Source organism: Lynx canadensis, chromosome C2 (assembly GCF_007474595.2).
Source record: "Lynx canadensis isolate LIC74 chromosome C2, mLynCan4.pri.v2, whole genome shotgun sequence".
In the NCBI taxonomy this organism is placed as follows: Eukaryota; Metazoa; Chordata; class Mammalia; order Carnivora; family Felidae; genus Lynx; species Lynx canadensis.
The window spans coordinates 153,023,102-153,046,654 of NC_044311.2; the positions used below are offsets into that span (position 1 = coordinate 153,023,102).

A 23,553-nucleotide genomic window follows, 5' to 3' on the forward strand; every position below is an offset into this window, starting at 1 on the left:
ATTCTAAATGACTCGTGCTGAAGCCAAGAAAATGAGGAAAAGTGTATCAGGGATAAAAATCAGCCACACTGGCCTTGGGTGTTCATTTCAGTGGCTCATTGTTTGGGAATTACTTGAGTTTTGAATTATGCTTGGCCTTCAGGGACATAGCTCATAAATAAGATGCCACAACCTTGTGTATATTTGAGAGATTATTTGACTCACGTGTTGTTAACTCCTGGAATCTGTTTCGCTCACCGTTTTTTCTGACCAGCACAGGGCCTTGTAGGGGAGGAGGAAAACAAACCTTTTTTTTTGCCCTCTCAGGTACAGTGCCTGGGACCTGTGAAGCCAGGTTAGCAGGATAAAGGTGTAATCTGTATGCATATAGGAACCAAGTGGTTGGAATGAATACTTATATATACCTGATTTAGAAGGGGAGAGTAAAGGGGGGGGAGGAGAAAGGCTTCTTATGGGAAAAACAAATAGGGTTTTTTTGGAAGGACAAATAGATTTTCAGTAGAAGAGACAAGAGAGGAGAAGGTTTGTGATAATGTTTATCTATACAGGTGATGAGTGGTCTTTTGACGTTATTCTCATTCAGAGTCGGAAACTCCCCCTGAAGAAGGGATCTCCAGTAGGCTTCATTAGTGGACCCACCCTATAAAGGAATTTATGGCAGCCGTATTCCCCAGTAGTTAATGCTTTTAGTCAGAAAAGGGAATCTCTAAGAAGGCTTTTTTTTTAAATCTCTTAAATCTCAACTATTTTCAGCCTAAAATAAATCTCTATGCCAAACTGGCATCTTTTGGGGGTGGTGTATTCTGATCCTGTTCCACTGGGGAGAACCGTTTCCCCCTATTTATTTGTTTCAGGGTCTCACGCTAAGTGCGTGATCCACACCCTCTGTTGGTGTCTATTCTGTTCAGACGCCCTTGGCTCTGAGTCCCCTGACAAGATTAAAATGCAGTGGGTGAGGGGCACCTGGGTGGCTCAGTCGGTTAAGCCACTGACTTTGGCTCTGGTCACAATCTCACGGTTTGTGGGTTCGTGCCCCACGTTGGGCTCTGTGCTGACAGCTCAGAGCCTGCTTGGGATTCTGGGTCCCCATCTCTCTCCCTAACCAACCTCCCCACCCCCCCCCACCCCGCCCCTGCTTGCGCTCTGTCTCAAAAATAAATAAACCTTAAAAAAAATTTTAAAACGCAGTGGGGGAGACTAGGCAGGTGCTGAGAGAGAACGGCATGAGAGCAAACAGTTCCACGTGGTGCTGCCGTGTGGTGGGTGCCAGGTGGTGGTCTCTTCCAGAATTTTCCACGGGCTCTAAGAAGCCAAGTTCCTTTGTTCAGGCTGAGTGCTGGCTGGGTGTGGGCGTGGAAGGGCCAAAGAAACCTCTTAGCAGTTTTCCTATAAATGCTCCTCGGGAAAGTGCGGCCACATTCCAGAAGGTTTCACCCTCAGGACTACTTTTCTTTCACCGAAGAGTCTTCTTGTGGGTGTGGAGGTTCTTGGCCGGAGAAGGAACCGGCTCGGCCAGCCCCAGGCCCGTGCTGACGCCAGAGATCAACAAGGTTGTCCAGGCCGGCGTCCTCGGGCAGGAAGGGCCCCCAGCCTGGGTAAGAGGACCTTCAGCCCCCAAGGGCTTGGCTCTGTGGGACTGAGAGAGACAGAGAGAGTGAGAGAGAGAGAGAGAGAGAGGCCCAGAAGAGGAGTCAGGGCAGAGGGCCGAGGGGAAGGAGTGGTGGCCCCGGAGGCCGTGACCTTCTCAGGCCCCGCTGGGCGGCCTGGCTTGCTGTTTGGGGCTGGCTAATGATTAGCAGGGAAAATGTCACTCTGGGGCATGCACACCTTCCGGGAGCGAGGGGCCAGTGGCAGGCAGGGGCCACCTCTGTGTTTACAGCCCAGCCTGTGACGTGACAGGGCCATTTCAAGAGGAACTTCCTGCTAACCGGCAACCCGGGTGGAGATTCTCGGCGGCCACACAGGTTTGTTCCTGTGTTTGCGTGGAGGGAGGACGGAGGCCCAGATGCCTCTGGGATCAGAGAAACTTCTGTGACGCCGGAAGAGGAGAACTTCCTGTCTGAGGTGAGCCAGCTCCAGCCAGCGGTGGGCGTCTGTCCAGCAGGTCCACAGGCACCTGTCTCGGGCCGAGGGGCGGGTCGCTTTCCCCGGGAAAGTGTCCCAGGACCAAACACACACTCTTTGTTTCCCAACTTCCACCCAGTTAAACATTAAGAAAGTAGGCTGTTCGGGGAGTTCAGGAATTCAAGATGACTTCTGATGGAGCGAGAGCCTCTGTCATAGCACACCGCTGTCTGGGGGTGGCGAGAGCTGAGAGCCAGCTGGGATTTGGGGGGGTCAGGATTCCAGGGCTGGAAAGTCACCGTGGCCCCATGGGTCATTCCCCGCACTTGTAAATGCCGTTTCTCCTCCTGTGGGAAGGAGAGCCTCACGGAAGTCTCCGGAAGCCCTCACGGGGGCCTCATTCCTGCAGGCAGGACAGCCCCTCCGGATGTAGGGGTGCAGGACATGGGCTTGTCCGAGTGCAGCCTTTATGTGTATTTAGGCACAGACGTTTGCAGCGAGCCCCTTGCGTGGATTTTGCTGTGACGAATTCTCACTCACCCTGACCAGCACCCAGCTTTCTTTTTGGGTCTTGGCTTCATGCTGCTGCCTGTAGCAAGAAGTGTGGCAGGCACCTTGGCAAAGCTCTTTCCAGGGACCCAGAAACGAGGGCTTGCGTGTGGGGGTAACTGAGTGAGATAATGAAACGCGGCAGTTTCCTTTCCTGAGATCAGTGTGGTGGCCCCTCACAAACCTTCCATGTGGTTTTTGCCTTGTCAGGGCAGTAAGGGAGTGGTTGGCGGTTAACTCCTGTTTAGTACAAATAAAAAAGCCTTTTTTTAATGTTTATTTTTGAAAGAGAGACAGTGAGAGTGGGGGAGAGGCAGAGAGAGAGAGGGAGACACAGAATCGGAAACAGGCTCCAGGCTTGAGCTGTCAGCACTGAGCCCAACGCAGGGCTCGAACCCATGAGCCGTGAGATCATGACCTGAGCTGAAGTCGGATGCTTCACGGACTGAGCCCCACAAGCGCACCAGTACAGTTTTTTTTTTTTTTTTAAGTTATTTAGTTTGAGAGAGAGAGAGAAAGCGCAAGTAGGGGAGCAACAGAGAGAGAGGGACAGAGAGAGAATCCCAAGCAGGCTCAGCTCTGTCAGTGCAGAGCCCGACATGGGCTGGAACCCATGAACCTGTGAGATCACGGCCGGAACTGAAGTCAGTTGCTCCACAGACTGAGCCACCCGGGTGTCCTGTGTTTAGTACAATTTAACAAGACTTAAGACTTTAAGAAGACTTTGCAGGTTTTCAACCAGAAGTAGGTACTTCAAGTCTTCCATAACAAAATGAATGGGAAGTGAAATCTCCGGGGTCTGTCCGACTATCCCACAGAGATGTTAACTTGCAAATTACCTGGCAATAGGTCCTCATTGAATTAAAGGGAAGGGACAGCTCCTTTCTGCACACATCCTTCAAATACCAGCCCGGCACAAATCCACTCCTGCAGCAATCCTGCCCCGGGGTTTCCTGGACCTCACTGGGCGCTCCTGCCCTGCCCGTCCAGGGGATTCTGCTGGGCTCTGGGGAAACAGAGTCACCGCTCTTACAGAGAAGAAGTCAGAACGGCGTGTGAGGGACGGAGGCCGAACAGAGGCTTTAGAAAAAAACACAGCACTCAGACTCAGCCTGACTCAGCACGGCTATCGGTATTTCCTAATGGACCTTAAACTTCGGCTGCAATTTCGATAAACACTGGGTCCAAGCTTGGCATTTATGGCCTTCGGTGAGATGTGTAATCTTCTCTATGAGGGCTCAGTGTCTCCCGCATCCTCAGCTGGGGTGTAGCCTTCTAGACGACAGGTCTAGCCACCGACTTGTCAGAGCGGTGTGCATCGAACCTTGCAAATTAGTAAATGATTTATTGGCACTTCATAATTGGGGACCTGGAGTCCGTCTGGGAGGGCTGGGGTTTCAGTCCGGTCTGGGTAGGGCTGCTGCACAGCTTGCCGCCCGGGCCTATTTGTGGAGCTCTGCGGGGTGTGTTTTAGACCCCGCGGGAGCCGGGGTCCCCACAGCGGCACAGACGTTGAACCTTGCGCTGTGCCATGCACGCAAGTGGTTATGGTTTAGCACGCATGCTGGGTTTTGCTTTCCCAACACATCAGAGAAACAGAGGGGTGGAAACCCGCGTTCCTTCTCGTGAGCCCCGAATAGCCAGGATCACTGCTTCAGCGTGAAATGGGTTCCGCAGACGTGAGGTGTGGTTGTTACTTGTGCCTGCTTCACTTCCTGTGTTTGTGCTTTTGTGTTGCTGTGGGGTCGGCCTCTTTCGGCTGTAGGAGAGGAAAGGGGACGGGAGCCCTGGACAGGTGTCAGCCAATTACAAAATCCCACAGCCGTGGGGAGGGGGGGTCTCTGATGACACCTGGTGCCCCACATTTCAGAGGGAGGGTCCCCCCCTACCCCCCTCCCCAGTTGATGGGGCTGTGACATCCGTGTGAACGCCAAAGCCAAAGTGAAAACCATCCCTGGTTAGGGAGCTGTGCTCCACACGGTGGTGGTGTTGAAGACTGTGAAAGAAAGAGACCTTTTGCTGAGCCAAGGGACCATTGTTTTTGCGGGCAGTTCCCCACACGTTCAGTGGGTGATTTACCTTACATGCTCCCGTGGGACCACACGTTGCTGGTGACTGTGTTGCATGGGCCTACCACAGGGAAGAAGGAAAAAATAAAAATAAAAAGAGAACACGTAGGGATGGAGGGGTGAGCAAGAGGTTTATCCAAGAACAAAGGGATTGGAAGGAAGGGCCAAGAGGTGCACACGACAGGTTCCCCATGAGCTGCCTAGGGCTCAGTCTACCCTGACCTCTCCTAGCTCCGACCTCTCCCCCTCTCCCTCACCCTTGACTCCACCCCAACGCCAGTGCCTCTCAAACATGCCGGGCATGGTCCCACCCCGGGGCCTTTGCACCTGCTGCCCCTGTGCCTGGAAAGCTCCTTTGCAGATATCCACGTGGCTGTCACCTCACCTCCTTCACTGTTCACAGAACACCTTCTCGGGAGACTTTCTGTGACTCGCCTGTTTGTAATTACAGCCGGCCACCCCATGCACTCACACGACCCCTTGCAGACGTCCCCCTGTTCTCTCTGTATTTTTACCTTTTGGCACCTTCTAATAAGCTTATGTTCGGGGCGCCTGGGTGGCGCAGTCGGTTGAGCGTCCGACTTCAGCCAGGTCGCGATCTCGCGGTCCGTGAGTTCGAGCCCCGCGTCGGGCTCTGGGCTGACGGCTCGGAGCCTGGAGCCCGTTTCCGATTCTGTGTCTCCCTCTCTCTCTGCCCCTCCCCCGTTCATGCTCTGTCTCTCTCTGTCTCAAAAATAAATAAATGTTGGGGCGCCTGGGTGGCGCAGTCGGTTAAGCGTCCGACTTCAGCCAGGTCACGATCTCGCGGTCCGTGAGTTCGAGCCCCGCGTCGGGCTCTGGGCTGATGGCTCAGAGCCTGGAGCCCGTTTCCGATTCCGTGTCTCCCTCTCTCTCTGCCCCTCCCCCGTTCATGCTCTGTCTCTCTCTGTCCCAAAAATAAATAAACGTTGAAAAAAAAACTTAATAAGCTTATGTTCTATTCCACCTGTTTTCCCTTTTGGTAACGTGAACTTGTTACGGGGAGGATTTTTTTTTTCCCCTCAGTGATTAAAACATCAGGATTGAAGTGAAAAGCAGCAAGCCCTCACCCCTACATCCTGGAGAGTCAGTCGGCAGTAAGGCCGTACCGTCTGCCTTCCATAACTTATACCTGGACTGGGGAGCAAGGTCGTTTGATGCAGGGATTCTCCAACTCGAGCCTGGGCCAGAATTGGTCCACTGTTTAATTGTTTGGACAGATTTGGGGCTCCGCGTACTCGGGATGCCAAACGCTCGTCAGTGACAGATGGTTACCCGGCTGCTTTGTTTCCCCAGGGTGAAGAAGACGCGTGGTGATGGAGGGCAGGTGGAGAGGCATCTCGACCGTGCTGGTCATCCTGGCTGGGCTGGCAGGTAGGGGTCTCCTGAGCTTGGTGGAATGTTCCTGGGCGTCCGCTGGAAGTGGGCAGGAGGGAACCCAGAGGAAGCTTCCTGGATACGTGGCTGCCAGAAGCTTCTTCCTTGGGCCTTTCTCACTGCTTCCTCTTTCCACAGAAGGGTCTCTTTCCTTGGGTGCACTTCCTGCTCTCTTGACTGAATTTCCTACCGGTCCTTCCACTGGGTCGTCTCTGCTGTGAGCGTTTGCCCTTCCATTCCTCCCTGTAAGTCATTGTCCTGTCCTCTGCCTGCTTTTCTCTTCTTCCATTTCTATCTGGCCTTCAAGGAAGGCCCAATTCAGACATCACCTCCTCCCTGAAGCCCTCCTGACCTTGCCGTTTTCTGGGTAATAATCCCAGCTCCCATTTACTGACAGGGGAAGGGCCCACCGCTGTCTCTCCCATCAGCTTCTCCTCGTCCTGGATCGCCGCCAGGGGGTCAGTCGAAAGGGACTCCAGGGGGTCCCAGGCCAGGGTCTTCCGATCACACTCTGCTTTGCAGGAGGTGGAGCTTGAGACTGCGGGGTCCTTGGGGTGACTGGAGTTGGTTCCCCCAGCTTTCTTTTGATTATGTCTTGCCTAGACTTCTTAGAGGGCAGCCATCCTGTATTTCTTGTGCAGTGATTTCAAGGCATTGTACTGAAGAATGATGCACATGTAGAAAAGCTCACAAGTCACAGAGGTACGGCTTGATGAATTTTCACAAACTGAACACCTTCGTGTATTAACAGTGAGACCAAGAACCTCCCGTGAACGCCTCCCTTTTGGTCATTCTGATACCCCTCCCCCAATATTCGATATTTATTGAAAAACGGAAAAGAATGAAATAATATAGGGACTCTCAGAGTGTGTTACAGGCAATTAGGACTCTTTTGTAAGTTTTGGTTTGGAGTATGTTGAGACATTAAGCCCAGGGGCCCAGGCTGTGGTGTTAACGCGTATTCGAGGGCAAAGATGTTCAGAAACCCTCGACTCATAGTGCGCAGTGTGAGGTGTTTAGTAGGCGCTTGATAAGCCCTGGTTTGTGGAGAGGAAAACACCAGCCCTGTTGCGTAGAGCTTGAGGACTTGTCCAGGGGCTGGCAAACCACGCTCAGCACTCATTTGAGGGATAAGCCTCCAACGTGGCTATTTCAGCCACGGTTGCAAAAATCTCTTCTGGCGGTTTAGCGGGGAGCTGATGTGCTGTGGGGTCTATGGTTTTTCTGGGACATTTTCCCTGAAGTTGTGTTTGGAACAAAGGGGAGGCTTTGGTGGAGGCCTGGAGATGGCTGTTCCAGGAGGGGAGAGTGTTATGGGCTCATTCAAATGCCCCCTGGGGGATGGGGTCCATTGCTATGCACTGAGCACCTCGGATGCTTCATCTTGGAAAGTCTGGGGGTAGAGACACCTTCATTTGTAGACTTTGAATAGCTGAGAGCAACCTCCATGCACAGTCAAAGCGTTCCTGCCAGTCCTCTCCTCTCTATCTTGCCCCAGTGCAATGGGTTATTTAGAACTCAACACCCTTATTTATTCGCTCAGTGAATATTGACTGAGGGCCTGTTATGTGCCATTTAGTTGTAGGCATTGTGATGTGGCAATGAAAAAACCAGGCATAGTCCCTGCTAACAAAGCGCTTAGAGCCTCGCAGGGGAATTAGGCACTTATTGGTAGAAAAATCAATATGAAGTTGCCATTGTGACAATTGCCTCAAAGATTTGAAAGCCAAGACTGGCACGCCAGACTGATCACTGCCCATGCAAAGGCCCTGGGGCCAGAAAGAGTTGGCGAGTTTGATAAATTTAGGGTGGTCTGGTGGCTGGAAGGTGAAGTTTGGGGCCAAAGGAAGTTGATGGGAGACTAAGTGAAGTCTTAAGAGGATAATGTTAAGGGTTATCTGGTCTTTATCCAAAATGTACATGTTTAAAATATTTAAACTAAGTCTGAGTGTGGAGGTGGGCGGTAGGGGTGTCTTATCATGCTGGTGTGCTGGCTGCCGTGTGAACAGCAGTTCTGGGTGGTGGTGGCACAGCGGTGACACTCGAGCTTCCTGCCATCATCAGTGGTACTCTGCAGGTGCCTCAGGACCGCCCCCCCCCTTGTTTCTCAGTTCCCTTCTGACTGTCCTGACTCCCATTTTCTCAGCTGCCTCACCAAAGCATTTCTCTGCTGCCAGATCCCCTGCATTTCCCTTTCTCCCTTTTGATTTTAATGGTCTGCTTCACCGTTTCTTTGCAGTGTTCAGTAAGAGGCAGGGGAAGGCGAGGGGTCTGCAGGTGCAGTGAGGGAGGCGGGAGGACAGGGGGAGAACAGAGGGGTCTGGCCTCCGACCTCCCATCAGGGAGACATCCAGCTGCTCCCCCAGGGAGCTGAGAAAAGAACCTTCGCAGAAAGCCGGTAGGATGCATGTTTGGGGTCCATTTATGGAGGGCCGGGAGGAGGCACGAAAGTGCTACTGTTGGGTGATTTCCGTTTTGCAGACAGGAGGATGCAGTGAGTGGGCGAGATGTCTGGTCCCGGCTGGCAGCCAGCCAATCATTCACGGAGGTGCCTGGTAGAGTAGGATCCTGGCAGGAGAGGAAGCAGAGGGAGGAGGGCTGCCGACGTGGGAACTGGAGAGTGTGAGTGTGAATAAGAATCTTGCAAATGGACAAACTCCCGAGTTGGCTGACCACCACAGCTGGTGGCCCAGGGGAAGTGTCGGGGGGGGGGGGGGGGGGGGGCGGACACTGATCTTTCTTGTGGCTCTGCCCTGATTTACCTGTTCGCTCTACAGAGTGAAAGGCGAACAGAGGGAAGAGGAGGATTTGTGTTTGGTGAAAGGCCTTACTGTCAATTTTCTCGTATTTGTTCTGTGCAGGGAAGGGTTACACAACCCGCAGCTGATAGGATTCAGGGAGAGGAAAGGGGCTCCAGGACCTCGCATTATCAGGGTACAGCTTCTGAGTCAGGAGGCAGGGCTGAAGGCGAGTTTACCTATGGCGGTAGCCAAGACCGCTGGGGACGTGCTGTCCGGGGAATGTAGTGCTGACGATTTGGAGCCTCCTGTTTAATTTATTAGAGGTCAGGTTCAAACTCCAGCAAGAGTTTCCATTTGTTCTTCCTCCCTCTCACCTCCCACCTGGAAAGTAAGGTATGTGACCTGCACATTTTCTTGGTCACAGGTGCAGTCTGGTGGCTCGGAGCAAACAGTTTTCCAGAGTGAAATAATCTCTCTACCTCGCACTAGGCAGTGAGGGAGCCATGGTTTCAGATGGGTCTGCGTGTTCTGTGGGAGGCACTTAGATGGCGCTCCTGGCAGGGCGGGCTTGGGTCTCAGCCACCTTGGCGCTCCCCACACCTGAGCCACTGGGCTCTGTCCATTTAACTCCCACCGTTCTGCATCAGGAGTGGGGGGAGCGTGCTGTGGTCTCCCTGTGGAGCGGGGAGAGCTCGTCTCTTTCCTCGGGGTGTAGATTTGGTTGTTTCCTTCCTTCTGTCCTTCTGAAGGTGCAGTTCAGGGCTCGTGGAAAGAGCCAAGTCGGCACAGAGGCCGTGACTCTCCCTGGGGGATCATTTTTTTTTTTTTTTTTTAATTTAAAAAAAAAATTTTTTTTTTCAACGTTTATTTATTTTTGGGACAGAGAGAGACAGAGCATGAACGGGGGAGGGGCAGAGAGAGGGAGACACAGAATCGGAAGCAGGCTCCAGGCTCTGAGCCATCACCCCAGAGCCTGACGCGGGGCTCGAACTCACGGACCGCGAGATCGTGACCTGGCTGAAGTCGGACGCTTAACCGACTGCGCCACCCAGGCGCCCCCATTTTTGACTTCTCTTCCTCAGGCTTTTTTCTTTTTATAAAATCCCAGATCAAAGGGATCCTTGGATTAGAGAGGCCTGCCCCGGGGATAAGGGAGGATGGCCAATAGGAGTTGTTATTTAGAGTCCCACTTTCTCTCTTTTCCCACCATGCCCAGAGACAAAGGAAAGAATAACCATCATGTTTATCCAAACACAGGAATAGTCTTAGCTAATTGCGATCTTCCCTCAGTTCTGCCTCTTTGGAGCCTGTAGGTCTCTTTTCAGGACCCTTTTCTTGACCTTGACCCTGGCTGCCTTGCCTCCTGGTCCTGCTTGCCTCCGGGGCTGTGCAATAGTTCTTGCTCTCCCATTAACCTGTCCCTGCGGCAGACCGTGCATTCTGGGTACTCAGGTGATGCGTTAATGTGTCTGCCGTGTCCTGTCTTACAACTTGACCATATGAAGTTGGAAGGAGAGGTGGCTGCAATGATTTGGGGGCACTCAGGCTATATGGCAGGCTGCCTGGTGGACCCACAGGAATCCTACAGCTGCATAAGGTAGGAGGAACCCGTTGCAGTCTTACTGGTGTGGCGGGCAGGGCTGAGGAGAAACCACAGGGTCTGGTCTGCTTAGGGGTCTGTTTGCTATAAACTCTGAGTGAGATCAGAGGGGGAAAGAGTGGGCAAGAGTGGGAAGGTGTGAGTGTGGGTTCCAGCTCATCACTGTGATGGCAAGTCCTGGGATATTGCTTACCTTCATTTATTCATTTAAAAAACCAGAAGTGAAAAGAGGGGCATGAAGGATTTGGAAGACTACCCTTTGCCGTGCAAGTTCTATGTTGAGTTATTATTATTATTATTTTATTAACTTCTTTTATTTTTTATTTTTTAAACTTACATCCAAATTAGTTGGCATACAGTGCAACAATGATTTCAGGAGTAGATTCCTTAATGCCCCTCCCCCATTTAGCCCATCTCCCCTCCCACAACCCCTCTGGTACCCTCAGTTTGTTCTCCATATTTAGGAGTCTCTTCTGTTTTGTCCCCCTCCATGTTTTTATATTATTTTTGTTTCCCTTCCCTTATGTTCATCTGTTTTGTCTCTTAAAGTCCTCATATGAGTGAAGTCAAATGATTTTGGTCTTTCTGTGACTAATTTCACTTAGCATAATACCCTCCAGTTCCATCCACGTAGTTGCAAATGGCAAGATTTCCTTCTTTTTGATTGCCAAGTAATACTCCATCATATATATATACCACATCTCCTTTATCCATTCATCCATTGATGGACATTTGGGCTCTTTCCATACTTTGGCTATTGTCAATAGCACTGCTATAAACATGGGGATGCATGTGTCCCTTCGAAACAGCACACCTGTATCGCTTGGATAAATGCCTAGTAGTGCAATTGCTGGGTCATAGGGTAGTTCTGTTTTTAGTTTTTTGAGGAACCTCCATACTGTTTTCCAGAGTGGCTGAACCAGGTTGCATTCCCACCAACAATGCAAAAGAGATCCTCTTTATCTGCGTCCTCGCCAACATCTGTTGTTGCCCTAATTGTTAATGTCAGCCACTCTGACAGGTGTGAGGTGGTATCTCATTGTGGTTTTGATTGGTATTTCCCTGATGATGAGTGATGTTGAGCATTTTTTCATGTGTCGGTTGGCCATCTGGATGTCTTCTTTGGAGAAGTGTCTATTCATGTCTTTTGCCCATTTTTTCACTGGATTGTTTGTTTTTTGGGTGTTGAGTTTGAGAAGTTCTTTTTGGATTTTGGATACTAACCCTTTATCTGATATATACTTTGCAAATATCTTCACTCATTCTGTCGGTTGCCTTTTAGTTTTGCTGATTGTTTCCTTCACTGTGCAGAAGCTTTTTATTTTCATGAGGTCCCAGTAGTTCATTTTTCCTTTTGTTTCCCTTGCGTCCGGATACGTGTTGAGTAAGAAGTTGCTGCGACCAAGATCAAGCAGGCTTTTGCCTGCTTTCTCCTCGAGGATTTTGATGGCTTCCTGTCTTACATTGAGGTCTTTCATCCATTTTGAGTTAATTTTTGTGTATGGTGTAAGAAAGTGGTCCAGGTTCATTCTTCTGCATGTTGCTGTCCAGTTTTCTCAGGACCACTTGCTGAAGAGACTGTCTTTATTCCATTGGATATTCTTTCCTGCTGTGTCAAAGATTGGCCATTTCTGGGCCCATTTCTTGGTTCTCTATTCTGTTCCATTGATCTGAGGGTCTGTTCTTGTGCCAGTACCATCCTGTCTTGATGATTACAGCTTTGTAGTATAGCTTGAAGTCTGGGATTGTGATGTCTCCTGCTTTGTTTTTCTTTTTCAACATCGCTTTGGCTATTCGGGGTCTTTTGTGGTTCCATACAAATTTTAGGATTATTTGTTCTAGCTCTGTGAAGAATGCTGGTGTTACTTTGATAGGGATTGCGTTGAATATATAGATTGCTTTGGGTAGTATCGACGTTTTAACAATATTTGTTCTTCCTATCCAGGAGCACGGAATCTTTTTCCATTTCTTTATGACTTCTTCAATTTCTTTCATAAGCTTTCGATAGTTTTCAGTGTATAGATTTTTCACCTCTTTGGTTAGATTTATTCCCAGGTATTTTGTTTTTTTGTGCAACTGTAAATGGTATTGATTCCTTGATTTCTCTTTCTGTCGCTTCATTGTTGGTGTATAAGAATGCAACCGATTTCTGTGCGTTGATTTTATGTTCTGCAACTTTGCTGAATTCATGAATCAATTCTAGCAGTTTTTTGGTGGAATCTTTTGGGTTTCCACATAGAGTATCATGTCATCTGCAAAGAGTGAAAGTTTGACTTCCCCCTTGACTATTTGGTTGCCTTTTATTTCTTTGTGTTGTTCGATTGCAGAGGCTAAGACTTCCAAACTACGTTGAATAGCAGTGGTGATAGTGGACATGCCTGTCTTGTTCCTGACCTTAGGGTGAAAGCTCTCAGTTTTTCCCCATTGAGGATGATATTAGCGTTGGGTCATTCACATATGGCTTTTATGATCTCGAGGTGTGCTCCTTCTATCCCTACTTTCTTGAGAGTTTTTATCAAGAAAGGATGCTGTATTTTGTCAAATGCTTTCTCTGCATCTATTGAGAGGATCATGTGGTTCTCATACTTTCTTTTATTGATGTGATGAATCACGTTAATTGTTTTGTGGATATGGAACCAACCCTGCATCCCAGGTATAAATCCTGCTTGGTCGTGGTGAATAATTTTTTTAATGTATTGTTGGATCCAGTTGGCTAATATCTTGTTGAGGTTTTTTCATCCATGTTCATCAGGGAAATTGGTCTATAGTTGTCCTTTTTAGTGGGGTCTCTGTCTGGTTTTGGAATCAAGGTAATGCTGACTTCATAGAAAGAGTTTGGAAGTTTTCCTTCCATTTCTATTTTTTGGAACAGCTTCAAGAGAATAGGTGTTAACTCTTCCTTAAATGTTTGGTAGAATTCCCCTGGAAAGCCATCCGGCCCTGGACTCTTGCTTTTTGGCATATTTTTGATTACTAATTCGATTTCCTTACTGGTTGTGGGTCTGTTCAAATTTTCTATTTCTTCCTGTTTCAGTGTTGGTAGTATATATGTTTCTAGGAATTTGTCCATTTCTTCCAGATTACCTTTTTATTGGCATATACTTGCTCATAATCTTGTCTTCTTATTGTTTTTATTTCTGTTGTGTTGGTTGTGATCTCTCCTCTTTCATTCTTGATTTTATTTATTTGGGTCCTTTCCCTTTTCTTTTGGATAAAACTAGCTAGTGGTTTATCAATTTTGTTAATTCTTTCAAAGAACCAGCTTCTGGTTTCATTGATCTGTTCTATTGTTTTTTTGGTTTTGATAGCATTAATTTCTGCTCTAATCTTTATTATTTCCTGTCTTCTGCTGGTTTTGGGTTTTATTTGGTGTTCTTTTTCCAGGCCTTTAAGGTGTAAGGTTAACTTGTGTATCTGAGACCTTTCTTCCTTCTTTAGGAAGGCCTGGATTGCTATATACTTTCATCTTATGACTGCCTTTGCTGCATCCCAGAGGTTTTGGGTTGTGGTGTTATCATTTTCATTGACTTGCATTCATTGACATCCATATACTTTTTAGTTTCCTCTTTAACTTCTTGGTTAGCCCATTCATTCTTTAGTAGGATGTTCTTCGGTCTCCAACTATTTGTTACTTTTCCAAATTTTTTCTTGTGGTTGATTTTGAATTTCATAGCATTGTGGTCTGAAAATATGCATGGTGTGAACTTGATCTTTTTGTACTTACTTAGTGCTGATTTGTGTCCCAGTATATGGTCTATTCTGGATAACGTTCCATATGCACTGGAGAAGAATGTATATTCTGCTGCTTTAGGATGAAATGTTCTGAATATATCTGTTAAGTCCATCTGGTCCAGTGTGTCCTTCAAAGCTGTTGCTTCCTTGTTGATTTTTTGATGAGATGATCTGTCCATTGTTGTGAGTGGGGTGTTGAAGTCTCCTACTATGATGGTATTACTATCAATGAGTTTCTGTATGTTTGTGATTAATTGATTTATATATTTGGGTGCTGTCACATTTGGTGCATAAATGTTTACAATTGTTAGGTCTTCTTGGTGGATAGACCCCTTAATCATGATATAATGCCCTTCTGCATCGCTTGATACAGTCTTTGTTTTAAATTCTAGATTGTCTGCTATAAGTATGGTTACCCTGGCTTTCTTTTGTTGACCATTAGCATGATAGATGGTTCTCCATCCCCTTACTTTCAGTCTGAAGGTGTCTTTAGGTCTACACTGGGTCTCTTGTAAACAGCATATAGATGGATCTTGTTTTCTTATCCATTCTGTTACCCTATGTCGTTTGATTGGAGCATTGAGTCCATTGATGTTTAGAGTGAGTACTGAAAGATATGAATTTATTGCCATTATCATGCTTGTAGAGTTGGAGTTTCTGGTGTTTTCTCTGGTCCTTTCTAATCTTTGTTGCTTTTGAGATTTATATATATATTATAAATTATATATATATTATATATATTATAAATTATATATTATATATAATATATATTTTATATAATTATATATATAATTATATAATTATAAATATATAATTTATTAAAAAAATTTTTTTTTCAACGTTTATTTATTTTTGGGACAGAGAGAGACAGAGCATGAATGGGGGAGGGGCAGAGAGAGAGGGAGACACAGAATCGGAAACCAGGCTCCAGGCTCTGAGCCATCAGCCCAGAGCCCGACGCGGGGCTCGAACTCACGGACCGCGAGATCGTGACCTGGCTGAAGTCGGACGCTTAACCGACTGCGCCACCCAGGCGCCCCGTATACTTTATTTTATATATATTATTTAATATATATATAAATATATATATATTATTTATTTATTTTTTCATCTTTTCTCCCCTCAGAGAGTCCCCCTTAAAATTTGTTGCAGGGCTTATTTAGTGGTCACAAACTCCTTTAGTTTTTGTTTGTCTGGGAAACTTTTTATCTCTCCTTCTATTTTGAATGACAGCCTTGCTGGATAAAGAATTCTTGGTTGCCTATTTTTCTGATTCAGCACACTGAATATATCCCACCACTCCTTTCTGGCCTGCCAAGTTTCTGTGGATAGGTCTGCTGCAAACCTGTTCTGTCTTCCCTTGTAGGTTAGGGACTCTTTTTCCCTTGCTGTTTTCATGATTCTCTCCTTGCCTGAATATTTTGTGAATTTGACTCTGATATGCCTTGTTGATAGTCAGTTTTTGTTGAATCTAATGGGGGTCCTCGGTACTTCCTGGATTTTGATGTCTGTGTCTTTCCCCAGGTTAGGAGAGTTTTCTGCTATGATTTGCTCACATAACCCTTCTACCCCTATTTCTCTCTCTTCCTCTTCTGGGACCCCTATTATTCTCATGTTGTTCCTTTTTCATGAGTAGTGATTTCTCTAATTCTTAAATCGTGCTCTTTTGCCTTAATCTCCCTCTTTTTCTCGGCTTCGTTATTCTCTATAAGTTTGTCCTCCATATCGCTGATTCTCTGTTCTGCCTCATCCGTCCTTGCCGCCACTGCATCCATCCATGATTGCAGCTCAGTTATAGCATTTTTCATTTCATTCTGGCTATTTTTTATTTCTTTTATCTCTGCAGAAAGGGATTCTAATCTATTTTCAACTCCAGCTAGTATTCTTATTATCATGATTCTAAATTCTGGTTTAGACATCTTGCTTTTACCTGTGTTGGTTAAATCCCTGGCTGTCGTTTCTTCGTGCTCTTTCTTTTGGGGTGAATTACTTTGTTTTGTCATTTTGAAGGGAGAAAAGGAATTAATGAGGTAGAAAAATTGAAATTAAAAAAATTAAAGTTAAAAAAATATTAAAATGAAACACACACAGACACACACACACACACAAATCGAATAGATGATGCTAGATCCTAGGTGTGTTTTGGTTTGGGTGTTGAAAGTGGTTTGACAGATTAGAGAAAAAAAGGGGGGGGGAGAAAAAAAAAGAAATCATATGAGAATTTGAAAAAATGAATACACTGAAGTGGGCTAAAATGAGATGATGGGGGTAAAATAGAATTGGAAAAAGTTTACACAAAAGTAAAGAATATAGTAGGAAAAAATTAAAGAAAAATATTTTAAATAAACATTGAAAATAATGAATTTTTTCTTTTTCTGTATTCAAGAAAAAGAAAAGAAATGAAAAAGAGAAATAAGAGAGAAAAAAAGAACTCGCTGGAAAATTTGAAAAAGTGAATACACTGTAGTAGACTAAAATGAAATGATGGAAGTAAAATAGAATTTGAAAAAGTTTACATAAAAGCAAAAAATATAGTAGAAAAATTAAATAAAAATATTTTTCACAGAAATTGAAAGTAAAAATGAAGTTTTTCACTTTCTGCATTCAAGAAAAAGGAAAGAAACGAAAAAGAGGAGAAAGAAAAAGAAAAAAGAAAACAAGGAAATCGTTTGAAAATTTGAAAAGGTGAATACACTGAAGTAGACTAAAATGGAATGATGGAAGTAAGAGAGAATTTGAAAAAATTTATACAAAAATAAAAAATATAGTAAAACAGTTAAAGAAAAATATTTTTAATAAAAATTGAAAATAAAAATGAAGTTTTCCTCTTTCTCTATTCAAGAAAAAGAATAGTGTAAAAGAAAAGAAAAGAAAAAAAAAAAGAAAATTGAATAGATAGACCTGCTAACAGATTGAAATAGGACTGAAATTACTTCATTTCCCCCTAGAAGTCAGACTACCTAGTGCTTTATAGCCCATAAACTAAGTAGGTGGAGAGACTTGGGTTCTTGAAGAGCGAGGTTGGCCCGGTTGGGCGGGGCTCCGTGCAACAGCTCCGCTCTCCACTAGATGGCGCTGCTCAGCTCACTGGGGTGGAGTGTTGCAGGGCTGGTAGGTGCGTATGCGCCTGCGCGGCAGTGGTAAAAATGGCGGCAGTCAGCTACCCGGTCTGTTCTCCCCATCAGCAATCGCGCACCCGTCCTCTGGCTTCAGCTCTCGTCCACTCCCCGCTTTTCCACTCTCCGTGACCAGGCCCCAGCAGTACCTCTCTCCCGGGTTTTGTCCCAGATGTGGCTGTTTTCCCCGGCCCCTTACTTCCGAAGGACGCCGGCTTGGACCCGCTCCGCCCGTCTGCGGGAGGGTCTCACCGAGCCATGGCCGAGGGAGCAACGGCCGAATGTCGGCTGCAGCCAGGAACGCCCGCTGGACCCTGCTGTTGCCGGTGCCCCGAGACTGCGGCCAGGTGCCAGCCTGCCCCAGAAAAAGTTCACGAGACAGTGTAGCAGCAGCATTTCAGGGATTATGGAAGATCACAACACACATCTGGCACCAGGCTTTACCCTTAACAACCTTGTTCCGGCACCAGCGAATGTGGCCGTTTTCTGGGGTCTGCTGGGACCAGGTGGCTTCAACGGTCTCCACCAAATGTCCTTCCAGCAGTGGAACCGCTTTTCCCCTTGTGGCCTGAGAACCTCCCGGACCCCACTCTGTTCCTGGGGATTCACCTTTCCCACCAGAGCACCTCCAGGTATGGAGCTGCGGAGTTGCAGACTCTGTGCTCCCCTTGTTTACAGTCTTAATGGAATTTAAACACTCTCCCTTCTCCTTTCTCCCTTTTTAGTTTAGTCCCTGCGGCTGTTTCCAATTTTCCACTTTCTCTCCAGCTGCTTTTGGGGAGGGGTGCTTTTTCCATACTCTCTGCCCCCCTTCCCCTCCCAGTCTCTGTCCTCTCCCTGCCTGCAAAGGCGGCTTCCTGCCCGCTGCCGGCTTCTCTCTCCCCACGTTCACCTCTCCGCACCACGTCCCTGCTGAGTTCTGTGGTTCAGGTTGTGCAGATTGTTGTATTAATCCTCCAGTCAGTTTTCTAGGTGTGTAGGATGGTCTACTGTTGGTCTGGCTGTATTTCATGGATGCGACACACAAAAAACTTCCATGCTGTTCCGCCATCTAGGCTCTTCTCCTGAAGGTTATGTTTCAATGCAAGGGTTCCCCGCCCTCCTCTTCCTCGTCCTGGTCCTCAGGCCGGGCACAGGCTGCTCACCCTCCTCATCCTCCCTCCTCCCCTTCCTCAGGCCGGGTGCGGGCTGCCGTCCTCCCTATATCGAATTATTATTACAAACATGGGAAGCTCTTAAAAACCCTGGCTGCCAGTTGGCTCCTCTAAGGCGATTAGAACATCTGTCCTAAATGGACAAAAGATTTTTCTTGAGTTCTTCCAGTGCCGAACATGCTTCATCCCCTGTTATCATGATTCCTTTCATATGAGCTGGAGAGCCCTTGAGGTCCACTGTGTGGAAGACCAGGTAGAAATTGTCACTCCAGGGTCACCGGGGTGGCTCAGTTGGTTAAGCATCTGACTCTTGATTTTGGCTCAGGTCATGATCTTAGGTTCATGAGATTGAGCCCTGCATCGGGCTCTGCGCTGATAGGACAGAGCCTGCTTGGGATTGTCTGTCTCCTTCTCTCTCTGCCCTTCTCCACTCGCATTTACTCTCTCTCTGCCTCTCGAAATAAATACATGAACTTAAAAAAGAAAAACAAGTTGTCACTCCAGGTAAAACCAGCATTATGGTGCATCTGGGGAGCCAAGGGTTGAATGTTGTGGAAAGTGTGAAAGAAACAATTCTACTTAAATCTACACCACTCTTGGCTTGTCTTACAAAATCAACACATTCCTTCTTGCAGGTTATATGCTCATGAATGTTTACTGAGTGTTTGAGGGTCACGTTTAGGGCTTGACATGGACTGTCATATTTGGTTTTTGAAACAATCCACTGTGGTGCCAGTGCCCTTGTTCTGTGGCTGAGGCGAGTGGGACATGGAGAAGTTGAGATAATTTGCCCGTGAGCCAGGAGCCCCACCTGACAGTCCATGGGCTTCTGCTTTTGAGCCACCTGCCTGTCTGCTGGAGTTTTGAACCCCACACTAGATATGGTGGGATTTTTTTTACCAGCCTGCCAGACGCATTGCTTGATCATTCTCATCATTATGGGAACCCACTCCCCTATCCTTCTGCCTGTTTTCCCTCTTTGTATTTCCCCACCCGTGTCTCTTCTGGTCCTTAAGAGGAGAGGCATGGAATCAATGATGGTACGGTTCTCTTGATACTCGGCGACTGGCTTACCTATTACTCCACGACCGTGTACTCAGATGCAACGTTTGTCTCTCTCCATCTGGATTCCTTCTCTCTCAACCTTGTTTATCCTCCAGCCCTCGACACTGTCCTAAGGATCCCATCTGGGGGCTCTAAGGGTGCAGGGGCATGCAGTGGGCTATGATCTCAGCATGCTGGGGTCCCCATTCTCTTCATGAAGAGAGACTGTTTTCCACCTTCCCCTCTGAGCCCTGGGATTTCCACAGGGGTGGAAATCAAAGACCCTGCCCAACTTCCTTGGAGGATAACTCTCGTTTCATGGGGAAGGTGAAAACTTGTCTCAAATAGACCCGGGAGCTCTCGGGGCCAGGCTGGGATCAAGGTAACATCGCTCTGGAGGTAGAGGGGCAGTCTTGCTGGGAGGTGCTCTGAGATGTGGAGGGAGCGGATGGAAAGGAGGGATGGGTGGCTTCCTGTCCACTGGGGAGACATGGTGTTGGGACCAGGAAGACATGGGGTCTGAGCCACTGGCCATCCAGAGGCCACGGCTGGTGAATACAGAAGGGTTAAACCCTACTTTAGACTTACACAGATTTCTTCACTTACCACCTTGAAACACCGGTTGCCTTCCAGCCTCTGGATCCAGCTATCAAATCATAGAAGGTCCCAAGAACGCAACGGTGCTGGAGGGCTCGGAGGCTCGCTTCAACTGCACGGTCTCACAGGGCTGGAGGCTCATCATGTGGGCTCTGAATGGCACGGTGGTTCTGAGCATCACGCCCTCAGAGCCCATCATCACCAACGACCGCTTTACCTCTGCGAGCTACGAAGAGGGCGGCAACTCCATCTCTGAGATGATAATCCATGATGTGCAGCTCCGTGACGCGGGGCACATCAAGTGCAGCCTCCAGAACAGTGACCGCGATGCATCCGCTTTCCTTTCAGTGCAAGGTGGGTGCACAGGTGGCTCTGAGCGGAGCAGGTGGAGGCGGCTGGGTTGGATGCCAGGGGCACAGGAGGACCCTGCATGCATCCAGGGTCTGCCCTCAGCGTGTTAGGCTTAGAAGTATGAATGCCTGTTGTTTTGTTGTTTGTTGTTTCTTACCCCAATTCTTCACCAAATCTCTTTCTGCCCTTCTTTCTGTTTCCCCTACCTCATCTCTTCTTTCCTTTCTCTTTTCTTTCACTAAGACTCTTAAAGACAGGTCTTATCACTTTCCCATTGCTATCCCACCGAGAGCTTTTGTGGACATATACCCCAGATTCTCCCAGGCCGGTTGTGGCCACTGCTCTTTGATTTAGGAATAGTTGCCCATCACTGCCGTTTCTCTGGTGTTTTATATACGTGCTGCTCTTTCCTCGCCTTATGTCACGTATGCACTTTGAATCATGATTTTTTTACCCTTTTCCTCTTTCCAGTTGAGTTCTCCCTATCCTTTACTCTTTCCCGCCCCCAGCGGTTCTTGTAGTCAAAGGTGGGTGTTCACTAACTATACCAAACATTTTAGGGAAAAGAGTAAGCTAAATTTATCACAAGGGATAGTTTATTTTTCATTTTCAGAGGTAATTTTGAGGTGCTCTAAATCATGGTATGTAGTGAAAAGAAAAATAAAAGGATGCTTTACAAGAATTCAGAACATCTTTATCAAAGTTTAATCACTTTGCAATTCTTAAAATGCAATTATATGGTATTTGTAGATGCATTGGAGCTAGTTGAGCTCCTGATTTCTGTGGCAGCGTTTCTTAAGAAAACCACGTTGTATTTTGAAATTTTTTCTTATGTCTATTTATTGGTTTGTCTAGGAGAAATTTCCAAACATTTGATCTGTGTTAATGTTGCATCAAATCCAGTTTGATAACATTTGTTAGGAATGCAGGTCTACCTATTTCTACTTGCTTTTTTTTTTTTTTTTTTACTTAGCCAAAATGTTGTCCCTTTACTTTTGTGTGTCTTTAATTTTATACGGCTTAATGATATTTTCAAAATAGTGATTTTTATGAGACTACCTGGATTATTGGCTTAGTTTGCATGACCAGATTCTTACCATAATGATTTGTGGCATAAGGGAAAGAACACAGGAAAAATGGAATCAAAGACACGAGTTCTGGGTTCGCTGTCATCAGTTACCAACTTAGTGACTCCTGAGGTGGCCCGACTTCTTCATCTTTAAAAGAAGGATAAGGCTCCCCCACCCCACCTCACAGGTGTACTGTGGGGGTCAGACGAAGCAGTGACTGACGATGGCTTGAAGACCCCAAAGTCCCGTTTGATTCAATTTATCGCACATGGAGCTGGGAGCCAGCGTGGGCTAGTGGTTCATAATGCAGGCTTGGGAGCCTGAATGCTAGGTTCAGATTCCAGCTGTACCACTTGCTAACTGTGTGACCTTGGCCATTATTTAATGACTTTGTGCCCTAGTTTCCTCATCAGAGGGTTGTTGTGGGATCAACTGCGTAGGTCCAATAAAGTCTTTACAACAGCACTTGGGTCATGGCCATCTCCGTATAGCCAATCGCATCCCCGATAGGAGCACACCATTGTGTTGGGCATCTGGAAGTGCACTCAAAGATGGATAGAAGAAGACAGAGTCCTGTCCTCAAGGACCTCCCGGGAAGAGTAGACCATGCACATGCAGGGAGAACATGAGTGGCCTGGAGATGCTGCCAGGTGCTGTGAGGGAGACAAGTTCAGGTTTGAATTGGGAGGGGAGATGGAGAAAGAGCAAAGCCTGTACAGATGACTCCGTGTTGAGGTGCCCTTCTGTGCTTCGAAGGTTTGGGGATGCTAGGCCAAGGGGGGAAATGAAAGAGGAGGGGGACACCTGGCTCAAGGACACAGGGCCAAAGGCATGACTTAATTGATATGTTCATGGCACATCAAATTCATAGATCCATGTGTTTTTATAGCAGCTTTGCTCAAAGCTCCACATCTATAAAGTTGTCTGTGCCTAAACATGCATTTTTGTCGGTTGGCAATTACCGTAGCTTTTAGTTTTGATACACATGGAAGATTAAGCATTTGGGATGATAAATTCTTTCCCAAGGTCATGTGGAAGGAGCCCATAGACTGGGCACCGAATTTGGTCGTATTACCTGGGTTCCAGTGGTCTGAATGGCTCTTTGTTCCCAGAGGAACAAATGTTCTCTAAGCAACAAGATCTCTTTCAAGGGAAAAGAATCTTGAAGAAAGAGGAAACATCCATGTTATTTTTAAAATGGTTTAGCTGAAGACTTATTTTTTCCAGCTCATGTATCAGCAAGAAAAAGAGAGCTTACATAGCTCCCTCTAGAGTCATCTTAGATCTGTGTGAATGCTACAGTCATCACCTTTGTATAGAGTGTTCATTGCACTATGCGATAAGCTTTGTGAAAGCCAGTGGGAAAAGTTGAATCACAAATATGTGTAGAAAAAGGAAATGCTTCCGGTTGTTGCATTTGTCCATCCATTGCCAAGTCTGCCCATTAAATCACACACCAAATTCTAGACCCCTTGTATTTCGAGGGCCAGTAGACTTGAGTTCAAGATCGTCCCTTATTAATTGAGGCAATACCGCTCCTTCCAGTTTCATCTTAAACCTCTCCACCAAATGAAACAGTGAGTGGAGAAGAAGGAATAAGTACAAAACCCTTTACATGTAAGGAACAAATCCATTTCCCTCGCATTGTTGCATTTACAGTAATCCCTGCATTAGCAAACAGGCTTTACTTACTCCGAGAGACTATTGAGGAAAGGAATGGTTGGAAATTTAACATTTTAGAGTAAGAAGAGCTTTCAAAGCTGACCCAGTCCCATCTAGTTTGGGAACTGTTGGGCATCCCCTAGAACTTTCAGGGTCCTTAAGGTCACGACTGCTTCCATTATAATACTAACATGTGAACTGCCTTTCCTACGCTCATTTCACTTGTGCCCACAGGATGTCTTTCCCAATAACTGATGTATAATGATACAAAGTCATGCAAAAGTGAAAGGTCAGTTAAAGCGCCAGATAGAGCAATGGGTTTGTATGTCAAAGAGAATGAGAGTTCCTTTATATAGTTTCAGTTTCCACAGTGCAACTACCCTGTAAGAAATCACTGCTTGCCAAGTGT

At 46.9% G+C, this 23,553-nt stretch overlaps 1 protein-coding gene across 1 annotated transcript in view; it reads left to right on the top strand.

Annotated features, from left to right (window-relative positions):
- Nucleotides 1-1,415: 1,415 nt before the first annotated feature.
- Nucleotides 1,416-23,553, top strand: part of IGSF5 (immunoglobulin superfamily member 5) — a 52,620-nt gene continuing 30,482 nt past the window's right edge. The window contains exons 1-4 of the mRNA XM_030330034.1: nt 1,416-1,595; nt 1,900-2,064; nt 5,997-6,074; nt 20,098-20,415. Of these exons, the coding sequence (XP_030185894.1) occupies nt 6,017-6,074; nt 20,098-20,415 (376 nt within the window). The 5' untranslated portion in view covers nt 1,416-1,595; nt 1,900-2,064; nt 5,997-6,016. The remainder of the gene's footprint in view (nt 1,596-1,899; nt 2,065-5,996; nt 6,075-20,097; nt 20,416-23,553) is intronic.